This window comes from Pelodiscus sinensis, chromosome 1, assembly GCF_052426305.1.
Source record: "Pelodiscus sinensis isolate ZL-2025 chromosome 1, ASM5242630v1, whole genome shotgun sequence".
NCBI lineage: Eukaryota > Metazoa > Chordata > Testudines > Trionychidae > Pelodiscus > Pelodiscus sinensis.
This window is the reverse complement of record NC_143052.1, coordinates 293,638,987-293,654,127: the sequence shown is the minus strand read 5'-3', so window position 1 is coordinate 293,654,127 and position 15,141 is coordinate 293,638,987. Positions and strand designations below refer to the sequence as shown.

General features: G+C 46.4%; 1 protein-coding gene across 1 annotated transcript in view; it reads right to left on the bottom strand.

The window, feature by feature from the left end:
* Positions 1–9,128, bottom strand: part of ITM2B (integral membrane protein 2B) — a 39,959-nt gene extending 30,831 nt beyond the window's left edge. The window contains 1 exon segment of the mRNA XM_006122968.5: positions 8,682–9,128. Coding sequence (XP_006123030.2) covers positions 8,682–8,780 — 99 coding nt within the window. The 5' untranslated portion in view covers positions 8,781–9,128.
* Positions 9,129–15,141: the final 6,013 nt, after the last annotated feature.

The following is a 15,141-nucleotide window of genomic DNA, read 5'->3' as shown; positions in this document are numbered from 1 at the left end:
CCTTTTAATTTATAATTACTTTGTGAGTACAGGCAGTCCCTGGGTTACGTACAAGATAGGGACTATAGGTTTGTTCTTAAGTTGAATTTGTAAGTCGGAACTGGCTCCAGATTCAGCTGCTGCCACTGAAACTGACCAGGGGCTGACTACAGGAAGCCGGAGGCAAAGTTGCTCTGCCCCCAGCTTCCTGGAATCAGCCTGATCAGTTTCAACAGCTGCTGAATCTGGAGCCTGGGACAGAACAGCTGGGGCGCTGTCCGGTAGGTTCCCACAGGACCAACCCGGCAGCACCCCAGCTGCTCTACCCGAGGCGTCCCGCAACAAAAGCCTGGTCTGCTGGGGGGGGGGGGGCACACTAAGTGCGCCCCCTCCCGCCCCAGCAGACCAGGGAGACCCGAGCAAAGCCGCACAGGCGGAGGGACCCCGCCGCCCGTGTGGCTTTGCTCCTGTCCCCCTGGTCTACTGGGGGGGTCCAGCAAAGCTGCTGGACCCCCCCCCAGCAGACCAGGGACACCCGAGCAAAGCCGCCGCCTGGGCGGCTTTGCTCGTTTGCCCGAGAGCAATGCCGCCCAGGCAGCGGGATCCCCGCCGCCTGGGCGGCTTTGCTCGAGTGTCCCTGGTATGCTGGGGGGGTCCAGCGGCTTTGCTGGACCCCCCCAGCAGACCAGGGGGACAGGAGCAAAGCCGCCCAGGCGGCAGGGGTCCCGCTGCCTGGGCGGCTTTGCTCCCGGGCAAACGAGCAAAGCCGCCCAGGCGGCGGCTTTGCTCGGGTGTCCCTGGTCTGCTGGGGGGGTCCAGCGGCTTTGCTGGACCCCCCCAGCAGACCAGGGAGACCGGGAGAAGCTTTTCTCGCCCCGGAGGACACGGGTGGCGACCCGCCGCCCGTGAGCTCCGGGGGCGAGAAAAGCCCTGTTCGTAAGTGCGGATCCGACATAAGTCGGATCCGCGTAAGTCGGGGACTGCCTGAATTGTTCATTCGATTGTTGGCAACATCCTCAAAAGAGCTTTGGAGGCAACTGTGCAAAGACAATCATGATGTTAAAAGGGAGGTACGATATTTAATCAGTAGTGCAGATCACCATGCAAGAATTTGCCTCAGAGGGTGGCAAATAGCCTCTTATTTCCCTTTATTCCCTTTCTAAAGAATCTCAAAGTTTAAAAGAAATATCCAAGATTCTTCAGACAGAGATCATTAATATAAAAGTCCACATCCTTGCCTCTTCTCCTGCACCTATTCAAAGACACACAAACCTGTACGGCCAAATAAGGAAGTAACAGACATTTGCTCATCATTTGAGCCTGAACTGGAAGGTTAGCTGTTCTCTTTGGAGGTTTGGGACAAGTTCAATAACACCCCCACTAAAACAGTGGGAGAGGAAGAAGTCAGCCAGCTACAATTCTCTGTCCTATGTTTCTTTAGTAGTGGCACCCCAAAATACATAGCAAGCAAATCTATCATACTCCTGAGGAAAGTACAAGTTGTCCAGGTTAACTATCTACATTGTTAGAAGGGTGGCAGAATCTCCTACCAAAGCTTCTCTCCCCCTTTGGAGAAAGGTCAAAAGAGTCCAGACAGAGAAAACTTTCACCATCAGGGATAGGGTTGTCAGGCCTCCCCCAAAAAATGGTGCTACCAGGGAAAAGACATACATATCTGCAGAATAACGGGTAGCCACACAAACTGTCTGACATATTTAAATGAATAAAATCAGTTTTCCTGACACCAAAACAGGCACCATGACAGAGTATTAAATTATAACAGACACAGTATACAAAGCCAACACACCTTTTTCTGTAATCTTACAAGAACAATGGTGTAAGGTCAAAGATACGAGTCAAATATCTGAGTAAAATATGACAATATAGTTTATTGTTACCACTGTTGTATAACTGCAATAAATCGTATTATAGTGTGTCAAATAATGTGTCAATAGAAAAGTAATGATTTTCTGGATATGACTAGGCTATTTGTATGCATGTATCATGTTTGTATCTGAAGTTATGATTATTAACAATGCACCTGTAGTTCAAATGTCTGCCCATGCGGAAACACCCAGAAGGTGTTTAGACAGCACACTGTGGAGGGTCTATTCAAGTTCAATGGCCCATCAAAGAAAATTTAACTCACACTGGAAGACATCTGTCTATACTTAATGGACTTCCCTAAGGACCTAATATTATATTTACACTATGCAGCTTTTAGCAACACAGCCTTATTGCTAAACGTCAGCTTGTGTGAACACTGTTTGTTGGCTCTTTCGTCCACAAAATATTTCCACCTGTTATGACAGGGTTTCGCTTTGTCGAGAGTGGCCCATAGGAGTTCTATGTGTATCCACACGACGTTTTGTTCACTGTTGACCATGCATAGGGTTGCCAGATTCCGCTAATTTCTGTCCACATAAGTTTTCCTCGTAAAGTTAACATGCACATAAAGCAAGGGAATGTGAACTGAGGTGTGTGCTCATTGCACACAACAATAACTGTGAGAGCTGTTCACTCCCTCTGAACCATAGCAGCACTCTGATTGGATGCAATCAGCATACCCTGCAAATTCTAGGTATATATGCAGTTGTTAGGAAAACTACCCTATTCCGGGAGACCACCTTAGTTACAACAATCTTGCAGCCCACTGAGATGATGGGGGACCATTCATGAGACTCACTCCCTAGCCTAGGTTGCCCAGAATTGTTCTGGATTATAAAAACATAACATAAGAACGGCCGTACTGAGTCAGACCAAAGGTCCATCTAGCCCAGTAGCCTGTCTGCCGACAGTGGCCAGCACCAGGTGCCCCAGAGAGGGTGGACCAAAGACAATGATCAAACGATTTGTCTCCTGCCATCCTTCTCCAGCCTCTGACAAACAGAGGCCAGAGACACCATTTCTATCCCCTGGCTAATAGCCTTTTATGGACCTAACCTCCATGAAATTATCTAGCTTCTCTTTAAACTCTGTTATAGTCCTAGCCTTCACAAACTCCTCTGGCAAGGAGTTCCACAGGTTGACTACATGCTGGGTGAAGAAGAACTTTCTTTTATTAGTTTTAAACCTGCTACCCATTAATTTCATTTGGTGTCCTCTAGCTCTTCTATTAGGAGAACTAATAAATAACTTTTCTTTATCCGCCCTCTCCACACCACTCATGATTTTATATACCTCTATTATATCCCCCGTCAGTCTACTCTTTTCTAAACTGAAAAGTCCCAGTCGCTTTAACCTCTCTTCATATGGGACCCGTTACAAACCCCTAATCATTTTAGTTGTCCTTTTCTGAACCCTTTCCAAGGCCAAAATATCTTTTTTGAGGTGAGGAGACCACATCTGTACACAGTATTCAAGATGTGGGCGTACCATAGTTTTATACAGGGGCAGTAAAATATTCTGTGTCTTATTTTCTGTCCCTTTCTTAATAATTCCTAGCATCCTATTTGCCTTTTTGACCTTTTTGCTTTTCTTATTAGATTTTTACACTTGATTTGACAGTGTTTATGTTCCTTTCTATTTATCTCACTAGGACTGGACTTCCACTTCTTAAAAGATGCCTTTTTGTCCCTCACTGCTTCTTTTACATGGTGGTTAAGCCACGGTGACTCTTTTTTAGGTCTCCTGCTATGTTTTTTAATTTGGGGTATACTTTTATGTTGGGCCTCTATTATGGTGTCTTTAAAAAGTTTCCATACAGCTTGCAGGGATTTGGCTCTAGTCATTGTGCCTTTTAATTTCTGTTTAACTAACCTCCTCATTTTAGTGTAATTCCCCTTTTTGAAATTAAATGCCAGAGTGCTGGACTGCTGAGGTGTTCTTCCCACCACAGGAATGTTAAATGTTATTATATTATGGTCACTATTCCCAAGCGGTCCTGAAACGGTTATTTCCTAGACCTGATCATGCGCTCCACTCAGGACTAAATTGAGAATTGCCTCTCCCCTTGTGGGTTTCTGTACCATCTGCTCCAAGAAGCAGTCATTTAAGCCGTTGAGAAATTTTATCTCCGCTTCTCTTCCTGAGGTGACATATATCCAGTCAATATGGGCATAATTAAAATCCCCCATTATTATAGAGTTCTTTATTTTGGTAGCCTCTCTAATCTCCCTCAGCATTTCAATGTCAGTATCGCTATCCTGGTCAGGTGGTCGGTAATATATCCCTATGCTAATTTCTTATTATTGGAGCATGGAATTACTATCCATAACAATTCTGTTGAACATATTGATTCATTTAATATTTTTATTTCATTTGAGTCTACATTATCTTTCACATACAGTGCCACTCCACATTATGAATTTGAACTAATAGCAGCATTCTAACCAAGGGACTGAGGATCTTCTGATCATTTAGAAGCAACCAGAGACTTAACCAGCCAGCAGTTTACTCCTTCGCAGCTACAACTCTGATCCAAGAACCTTATGATTACTGTATGCATTTTATTCCTTTAACCAATTTTAATTCACCTTTTATATTTTATAAACAAACCCTTAGATATTAGATACTAAAGGACTGGCATCAGCATGATTACTGAGTAAGATCTGAGTTATATATTGATGTGGTCATCTGGGATCAGAAGCACCCCTTTATTGAATGAAATTGGTTTTAAACAACCATTAAGTAAATAATCATAAAATCTAATGACTGGGTGTTGAATCCAGGACTGTAGCACTGAAGGAGACTGCATTTCTGACCCCTTTTTGTTAGCAAGTTTACTATTGTTGCTAGGTTGGTATCCCTCATGAATGAATAACCAAAGGGTCTATCTGCCCTTTTCCCCCAGTAGCTTGTCCTGAATTTGGTATTCTCAGTTGTGACCCACAGTGACAGTGATTATCCAGGTCTATGTCATTCGAAGACTAGCTATGACCCACCAAGGTGTGACTTCATAATTTCACCACAAACCCATATTTGATGGGCATCTACCTTGAAAAAGCCAATCTGATGTCTGGTATTGAAGGAATTGACCAACAGGTGTTGAAGTTTCTTGAGGACCCAGAACCCTTTAGTGGGAACTGGTACTACTGTGCAAGCTCTGTCAAATATCTGAAGATTTCAGGCATCCCCATAGAACTCGAGCTCCCAAGGTATTACATTTCAACATTTTCCCCACATTTTGTTTGTGGTGAAATCACGTAATGAAAGACACTATTGTACTGTATATGAGAAGGGAGACAATTAAGCATGCTATGGGAATCTGCACTAAAATATGTTGAGTTTTGGCCAAGACCATAGCATGAGAAATTTCATCACAAACAAGAGTTTGGTCCTTAAAATCAGAGGTTTACCAGGAATACCTCCCACAACTGTAAGTAGGAAGTCATTTTTGCAATTCCACAATACCATCTTGATAGAAAAATTGTTGATAAATTAAAAGTACTTTCATTATTGATGTAACAGGTCTGAACACACTGTTAAAGCTTTACAATAGAGGGTCTCTTCTACAAGAAAAGTTCAATAACATGTTCTTTTAAATAGTAATTTATACTATATTTCTCCCCTTTGCCACCTCCTGCCAAGTACATTTTTCTCATAATCCCCTTCTTCCAAGGTTATTAGCAAGATACTCAAGTGTGCGTTGGTTATTTTGTACCACATTGCCAGCATAATTTGGCTGTAAATCTTGTCTAACCAGTCCAGAGAGGATTACCCAAAGATGATCTTACAATAAAACACAGCTGAGGTAGGGAACTGCATCAGTGCAATGCGATGAAGATGGCATGCAGCAGAGGAAGGCAATGCAAAAGGGAGTTTTATACCTCTGTTGTGTACTGCCACTTCCCCCAGCTTCAGCTTCTGTCTCTTTTGGTCATTCCTGAAGATCTGCCTTTGTACATGAAGAATGTCTGGTTTTCTAGCATCTCTGCTTGGAGACTTGGGGTGAATGCTTACCATGCAATTACGCATGCTTTCCTTTGCCAATATTCTTCCATTTTCCCTTTCTTTTTTTTTTTTTTTTTTTTAAAGTCTGATACTAAAATGTCTCCAAGGACTTTTTTTTTCCCACAAAATAGTACAGCAGTGTGTATTTTAAGGTCTATTCTTGTGTTCTAGACCTATTGTTATGCTATAGAAAATAGAAACTCAATGTTATGAAATACTGGCTTAATATACATGTTCTCATAACATCATCATCTCAGTAATTAGGTGCCTTCCAGCAGCGCATTAAAACAATGTGACTAATACCTATCACTTCTAGTTTCTCTCTCTCTCTCTTCTCCTCCCCCTTCCCCCCCCCCCCCAAGAGAATTGTGCATGCAGAATAGTTGTTTTGATATGGTTTGGATTGGTAATGTTGCTCTGTTTATAATAAAGACAACAAGACTGAGTGGAAGATGGTAAGATTTACAGTGGTTCTTAGATCGTATGGGATTTCAGATACAAAAAGCATTTTTCTCAATATTGACAAGACCACATGTGTGTGCCGGGTAACTTCCTCTCTCAACCCCTCAAATAACTATAATATACTTTGAATTTCTTTTACTTCTGCTTTCAAATAAACATGCTTGAAAAGGAATTCTTCTGAATAGCCTTGAGGCATGCTACTGAGAATGGGGACCAGTTCTGGACAAACTTCTGTTAGTTGTCAGAATACATTCAAAGCCCCACCATGCCTTAAGAATGCTTAGTTTATGCTGAAATTGTTGGTAGTACATAGCATCCTTTCCAAGAATTCTATTTTAGAGCTGTTTTTTAAACTCCAAGTTGGCAGATTCTGGCCCACATATCTGTTAACAGCGGAGAATCCAGAGGAACATATAAGTAGCTACCATGAAACTAGACAGCCTTCTAATATGTTTAGTAAATGTTTTCAGTTTCTATTTCCAGACAAGCAAAACAGTAATACAAAGTAGAGCACTATTAATTGCTAATCCTGGATCTTATTCAGTCAAAACTACTAAACTCTATAGGAATGAACTCTTGGTCCCATTCAAGTCAACACGAAGACTCCCATTTTCTTCAATAGGGTAGAATTTCTCTTCAGAAGCTTTTCCTGAGAAAGACTGGCCCTTAATTAGTACCCCAAATATTTTCTTAATAGCTATAGGTTTAGAAAACTGACACACAGTACATGCCCAGCAGACCCAACTACATAATTCAAATGTGTGAGTCATTCAAGATTTTAAAACATATAAAAATGGAAAGATATTTATGTACCTTATGTATAGTAGTTTAAACAAAGAAATTTTAAAATCTAACAGTGTTTTTGTTTTAGTGTTAAAAAGGGTCCACAACTTGGCAAAATTAGTTCTGAGACAATTTTTAATTGTAGGATTATATACTGTATGGTTTTCCTCTTCAGTAACTTGAAAAATAGCCAGGCTGCATTTTGTTCTTTGCTTTATTTAAACATGTAAAGTTTTGGTCCAAACTAGGGATGTAACAGTGTAGTCAACCAGTTATCCGATAAGCAAAAGCTTATAAGTTAATGCTATAGACTACATGCATTCCCCCCACCCCACCCCCAAAAAAGGGCTGCTGTCATCCTGCACTGCTGCCTCTGTATGGGAAGCTGCAGCAGCACAGGGCAACAGACAGCTGGTCCCCAAGGGAAGCTGGTTTTTAAACTGGCTCCCCTCACGGACCAGCTCTTGCCTCGCACCCTGCACAGAGTGGCAGGGGGTTCCTCGGAAGAGGGGCCGGAGTGCACTGGCTACCAGCCCTGCCCCAGGAGACTATAAAATAGTTGAGTAATGGATAAGAATTAATGAGGTTACTCAACTATTCAATTAACTAATACTTAACATCCCTAGTCCAGACTGACAAACTTAAATGTTATCTTAGAATTAAGGCTCTGACATTAAGAGACAGCAGAAAAGTAATCAGATTTCCAGTAACAGTCCCACCATCATAAAAAAAGAGAGTAAATACCTAAAGCAATTTCCCAAATTTGTCACAGTGCCCCAACACAATTCATCTGATTGTCCTCGGGTGAATGAATGTCTTGCTGGACACGAAGAAGTGTGTTTATGACTCCTGGGTAACTGTTTTTCCATCCAAGCTGTTAATATTTTGTAACTGAGCAAACCTTGTCACTTTTGCCCTACTGCAGACGAGACATTGGACTACTATCAAATTCGTTCTCTAGCTGTGAGGTAGCATACGCTGCGCTGGCAGAGGGACGGACTCAATCTAATGTCTTTTCCTAAAGCTTCCTACGTTGCTCCTGAGCAAGAAACCAGCAGCCCCTGGCAACCCTCCCCCAGTGAGCTTGAACTACGGATCCGGACTGACCGCCCCAAAAGGAGAGGAAAGCAGCATAAAAAAAACCCAACCCCAAACTGGCCGCGATCCAAGCGCTGTCGAGCTACAGAATCCCAAAGTACGGGGAAACAGAGCTGGGAAGCTTGTTCTCACGTCAGCCATTTTAGAAGCCTGATCTGCAAAGGAGATTGCTAGTCCGCAGCTTCTGCTTCTCCCCTCGCTCCGCCACCCTACACTGGGACATGGGTCGTTAACAGGCGCCTCATCTGTCTGCCCCCGGGAGGCCTCTCGTCTCCCAGCAATAATCCGGGGCGGGCTGGCTTGCAAGGAGCCCAGGAGGCTGCAAAGTTCTGGGTTCAGTGACCCGCCTCCCCCGCTGCTAATCTGCCTCCTCGCGCGGGACAAAGCCGCTCGGCCCCCTCCGGGTCTGGCCAACGTGGGTCTGGCTCCCTCGCCTCCCGCTGCGGCTTCCCCCGCCCAGCGCTCACCTTGGCGTCCGGGCCCAGGATGAGCACCTGGCTGTTCTCCTCGTCCTTCTTGCTTGCCTCCTTCTGCGCCAAGGCGGAGTTAAACGAGACTTTCACCATGGCGGCGGCCCCAGCTCCTGCAGGGACAACGCAACGGGGGCGAGCCTGGCCGAGGGTGGCGGGTTAAAGGGCTTCAGTGCCCGGGGCTTGGGACTCTTCAGCTCCCCTTGCAGTCCCGTCCGGCGGCGGAGGTGCTGGCACTGCCGGCGCCTCCCGAGGGGGCGGAGGAAGGAGACGGAGGAGGCGGGGCGGACGGGACGCGGACTGGGGGGCAGGCTGGGCCCGGGCCAGGCAGGGATCTGGGAGCGGCGTCCTCACAGGCGGACAGGCTGCGCGGGGCGCTTCCCAGCAGGGACCCTTCCTCCGGCGCCGCAGGGCCACGCAGAGGCGGTCCCGCCTCAGGAGCGCCACCTGGACTCTCTGCCGCTTACTGGCGTGGCGGCTTGGGGCAGTCCCGTCAGTGCTGCCCCCCTCACTCGTCAGATCTTGTGTGTGAAGCCCGGAATCTGCCCACGGAGCTGCAGGGCCGCCCCTCGAGCCTGCACAGAGGGCTTCGATGCAGATGTGTTTGCAGGATCCATGGCCTCTAGAGCAGAGACTGGCCCCCAGTTACTTAGTTACTGTGTACAGTGCCTAGCATAATAGTGCCCTGGATTGGTCAGTCTCTAGGCCCAGCAATAACTAATCTCAGTGCTCATATATATATATATATAGCCTAAAGGTAAGTCTCTTCAGGCCATGTCTACACTGGCAGATGTAATGTTCTGGCAGGTACCACACTGCACTGACTGGCCTCCAAAACTGCAGTGGTGCAAATGATGGCATCACATACTAATTCTGGCACCACACCATTTAGCCTCTGAATACATTAACCACAACGGGTATTTCTCCATGCTTCTGCAGGCCCTTGTGGATCACCATGCGCTTTTCGGAGACATTAACGCAGGCTGGTCCTGAAAGGTGTGTGACACGTGCATCTTTCGGACCACTGGCCTGTTCAGGAAGCTGCAAACAGGAACTTTCTTCCTGGGCCAGAATATCAATGTGGGGGAAGTAGAAATGCCCATTGTGATCCTTGGAGACCCAGCCTATCCTTTAATGTTACTGTTAATGAAACCATAAACAAGGGAGCCTTGACAGCAGCAGTGCCTGGAAGCCAAGTTTGAACAGCCTGAGATCAGGAGTATGAGAGAAGCATAACGTGGAGACATAAGGATCAGGGCTGTCTTGAGGCAGCAATTTGATGATGAAAGTAAAACTTGTTGCCCTGCATGGGACTGCAGTGGTAGTGTTGCTAGGGGGTTACTCTGGTCCGTGCGCTGCACTTAAGTGTCCATAGCTATGCTTGGGGCATGCTTGCTTGCGAGTAATGGAAGAAAGGTTGCTTTAAAACACATGAATTTCATTTATTAAACACAGTAAATATAAGACACATGTGAAGCAAGAAACAGTTGCACTGGATGGGTGACAGAGAGGGAGGGGATTAGTGAGGCATGCCCAGAATGTTTCACGGGATTGTATATGTCCAAGTTTCATATGCAGCCCTGCTGTCCAAAGTGCTGTGTGGCTGGGGCGGGGGTGGGGTGAGTGCAGTTTTTCAGAACTAAACTGCGTGCAGATGGGTGTGGAGTACATCAGGAGCTTGCAGGCCTCTGAATGGGTGGAGGCTAAGAACACAGATGTGGAATGCAGTGGGTGGCACCCAGGGACAGGATAGTGTCCATATTGCATTTGCAGTTCTGGGGACTGTGTGGAAAACAGTTTGGGGACACTTGCAGCAGGAGGAGGGCCAGTTGAGCAGCTGCTCTGTCTACAGTACTAGCAGTGCCTGCAGTATGTCTCCATAATGATTAGGAGCCACTGTGTGCTTGCTTTATGCTCCCTCTCCTGTTTCGGTCCACTGTTGAATGGCTCCTAAGCCCCTGAAGTATCCACAGGGTCTTCAGAGCACAGGAGGGGTAGCCTCCAAGTATATTATCCAGCTCTTTGTAGAACCTGCAGGTTGCGGGTACAATCAGAGCAGCAGTTTGCTTCCCAGGCCTTGTGGTAGGCATTTCTCAGCTCCTTCATTTTGCCCCTGCACTGCAGTGCATCCCAGATATGGCTTCTTTCGGTTTTCCTATGGGCAGCCTCTTGAGAGCTGCCCGTAGGTATCATAATTCCTACATCTGAAGCACACTTGGGACTGAACTGCCTCTCTCCCCAAATGCTGATAACATCCAGCACCTCAGCATGGCTCCAAGACGGGGATCTCCTGGTGTGTGGAGCAGGCATGGCCAAATGGGAAGATGCACTGAGAACACAACGCAGGTCACCCAAGCAAACAGGAAGGGAACTGCCAAATTTCAAAAAGAATGCAAAGGGAAAGTCTGAGGGTTGGTCAACTCAGAGCAAGGCAGTAGAGCTGAAACAGATGACTAGAGAGGCAAGAAAAGGCATTGTGGGAAGGGTGCTGGAGGCCTCTCACGATGCAGTATCACACCACCGTGTCCACACTGAGGCTACGTCTAGACTACATCCCTCTGTTGGCAGAGGGACATAAATGAAGCACTTCAAAAGTGCAAATGAAGCCGGGATTTAAATATCCCATGCTTCATTTGCATAATCACGTAATGGCGCCATTTCGAAATTGAACCCTTCAAAAACGGGGAGCTTTTTCGAAAGATCGTGTAAACCTCATTTTTCGAAAAAGCGCCCTGTTTTCGAAAGAACCACATCTAGACTGCTGTTTCAATTTCGAAATAGCGCTTTTTTGAAAGAGCGCCATTATGTGATTATGCAAATGAAGCATGGGATATTTAAATCCCAGCTTCATTTGCACTTTTGAAGTGCTTCATTTACATCCCTCTGCCGACAGAGGGATGTAGTCTAGATGTAGCCTGAGACTCCAGTGCTGTATCCAGAGTGCAGCAAGCTTTCCACTTCTTGCGGGGGTGGTTTACCTAGAGGGCAGCTACTGCAGAACTAGTGAGCACTAAGTGCCTTGCCAGAGTCCACCCTTCAGAAAGTTACAGCGCTGGGGGCTGATTGACTGAGCAGTAACTTGCCAGTGTAGACTTGGTCTAAGTGTCAAGCTTGGGAGAAAACCTCAAAAATGTGAGTGTAAATCTTGTGGAAATGAATCTGCAGACAGCCTGCAACAATTAGGGTTGCCAGGTATCCAGTTTTCACTTGGACAGTCTATTTGTGGCCCCTATCCAGTAAAAAAAAACAAAAAATACCGGACATGTAAAATGTCCTGTATTTTCTGTTTTTCTTGGACGGAAGGCTAGCGGGGACATTGTCTGTACCACATCTGACGGGGAGAACCGGAGAATTTTAAAGGCGCAGCGACCTTTTTTATTTTGCTCAACAAGTTTTTTTCCCGCCATGTTCGGGATTTTTTGTGAAAGTATCTGGCAACCCTAGCAACAATAGCTTTGAGGAGTATGAACTGCTCCCCTGCTCATCTCACTGAGGTGAGGTGGTATAGCTACCATGGTGCAAGTGGTGAAGTCATACAAAGGCCCAGAATTTAATAGGGGATCAACTAGGTGGAGCAGGGCTTCAGAACTTCCAATGGTGTATTGGTCCCAACACTACTCATTCAAATTTGGGCCAGCTGCCTGTCTATCTGGCCAAATTTCAGTTATCTTGTGACAATGTGTGGAAAGATTGAAGCATAACTCAAATCAGGGGCGGATGAGAGTGCCGCGGGGTCCAGGGCAGCACCGCGGGGCCCCGGGCAGCGAAATTTTGCGGGGCCCCACCTTTGACACGGCGCATGCACGGGGCCTCGCGAAGCGTGGGGCCCGGGGCAGCGAAATTTTGCGCGGCCCCGCCTTTGACACGGCACATGCGCCGTGCCACCACGGCGCATGCGCGGGGCCTCGGGAAGCACAGGGCCCGGGGCAGCCGCCCCGCTCGCTCTGCCCTAAATCTGCCGCTGACTCAAATTTAGTCCAATCACCCCTCCATCATGGTAGCTGTCCCAGATTTGAGTGAGTGGTACTGCAGCTTGTCATGCAGGGTTGTGGTCCAAAACCACCATGGTACTGTGACCTCATGCACAAGGTTGCAATGCCACTTATCACTCAAATTTGGCTCGTTCAGTGGGAGTGTGGGCAGATGATGGGAACAAATGGAGTCACATGGTGGCTGGAATCAGGAGGAGCTGCCCTGGCCCAAGAAGAGAGTGGAAGACTGAGCAAGGGGACACCAGTGAATGGCCAGGAAGGTTCTGGAAGCAGCAGGTGAGAGGCTGGGGAGCAGTGGGCTATAGGGTGAGTAGAGAGTGTTAGGGAGCTGTTGGGTGAGGGGTAGGGGATGATTGGAGGATGTTAGGGAGTCATGGGTGAGTTGTGGGTAGAATAAGAGATTTGGGGAGCAGTGGGGTAGGTTAGAAACTGGGATGTTGTGTGAATGGTTGATATTGGGGCTTTGACTTGTGGCCCCTGGAGCAGCTGGACAGCAAACACAGGCTACCCCAGGAATGCTGCTGGCTCCCGCATTAGGAAGGCAGGATAAGGGACCCACTGGAGGTAGGTTGGGGTGGGTTCTGGAGTGGCTTATGGCAGTGTTTCTCAACCAGTGGTATGAATACCCTTAGGGGTACTTGAGAGAAATCTGGGGGGTACGTCAACACAACTGAAATGTGGAGAAAACTGAATTTTTATTTTGTTTTACAGCACTTTATTATTTTTGTACTTTTTACACCCAAAATTTCATCACCCGCCCAGCTATGATTAAGTTGTTTAAACAAATGTGTTGCAATGGTAGAAAAAAAATTGTATGTCTAAAAACTAGCTACTGGGGGTACTATTTTTTTTTTTTTTTTTGAAAAAGGGATACTTTATAAGAAGAGGTTGAGAAACACTGGCTTAGGGTCTAGGTCATTTGCCCGGGGAGCACAAGGTGGTGGGTTCAAGTCTTCTCCCCCTTGGAGCAGCCAGACAGCCAACACAGGTTGGGAGTTTGAGCAGGATATATGTCAGGAATGCTGGGACATATGTGGGGACTGCCAGGATAAGTGGCAGCTAGTCAAGGGTTACCAGGGGTATATGTGGATGGGAGAGGAGCTTTCTGGGATATATCAGGGGCAGGAATATCCTATTGAGAGGCTCCTGATCAGAATTTATCTCAGGGGCTACGTCTACACTGGCCCCTTTTCCGAAAGGGGCATGCTAATTTTAAACTTCAGAATAGGGAAATCCGCGGGGGATTTAAATATCCCCCGTGGGATTTAAATAAAGATGTCCCCCGCTTTTTTCCAGCTTGTAGATAAGCCGGAAAAAAGCGTCTAGACTGGCCCGATCCTCCGGAATAAAGCCCTATTCCGGAGGATCGCGTCAGTCTAGACGCTTTTTACCGGCTTATCTACAAGCCGGAAAAAAGCGGCGGACATCTTTATTTAAATCCCGCGGGGGATATTTAAATCCCCCGCGGATTTCCCTATTCTGAAGTTTAAAATTAGCATGCCCCTTTCGGAAAAGGGGCCAGTGTAGACGTAGCCTGTAAGATAAGCAAAAATTTAGATTTCAGAATCAGGTTAGCGAGTGGGCTGCATGAGTGGCCCTCTTTCTCAGTGGGCCACAAGACTGTCATAACCAAGATGGTCTCCCGGACTAGGATAGTTTTGCTAACTGTGCTTGCATACCTAGAATTTGCGGGGTGTACCAGTGTATAGCAGTGCTTTGATTGCATACAGAAGAGGTGTCTGGCTCTCAGAGTCAATGTTGTGTGCAATCAGCACACATCTCACATTACATGCCCTTGCTTTATATGTGCGCCACTTTAGTAATACTGGGAAGGGAAAAAAAATACAGAGACCAAAGCCAGTCGAATCTGGCAACCCTGCATGTAGGCAATGATAAACAAAATGTCTCACAGGCCAAAAGTAGAACCCTGATGGGCCACTGGGCCGAAGTTGCTCACCACTGCTCTAACCTAGTGTTGCATCAGGGCACTCTGGGGTCTTGTTACATCACTGGGGAGGTGATAACTCAGATGCTAAACAATGATTATTTAAAAGTCAACATTGCTAACTGTCATTGCTCCTGTAAGAAATGAGGAAAGGTTACAGATGTGCACAGGTTACCAGGAATAAGTTCTCATTTTGGTGCCACAAGCAGGAGACATTTAGGAGATACCATCACTTTCCCCCCGACCCTCAGCCATGGTGCCAAATCCAAGAAACTTAGCAGAATGAATAGGCATGTTCATACCTAAGAAGTGCCAAGTTTAAGGAGCCCAGTGGAACTAAGCAGCATATGCAATCATATGTTGAATTTATCTTCATAATCTACTGTGAGCAGCAACTAAGTTGGTGACGCACATGGGTGGAGATCACTTTATTAGCATAGCTCAGAAGAACACCTCCAGCTTCCTCCCCCACCCCTGTCTGTTGCTTGTTGGATATATATTATGCAAAATTAGGCCCTTG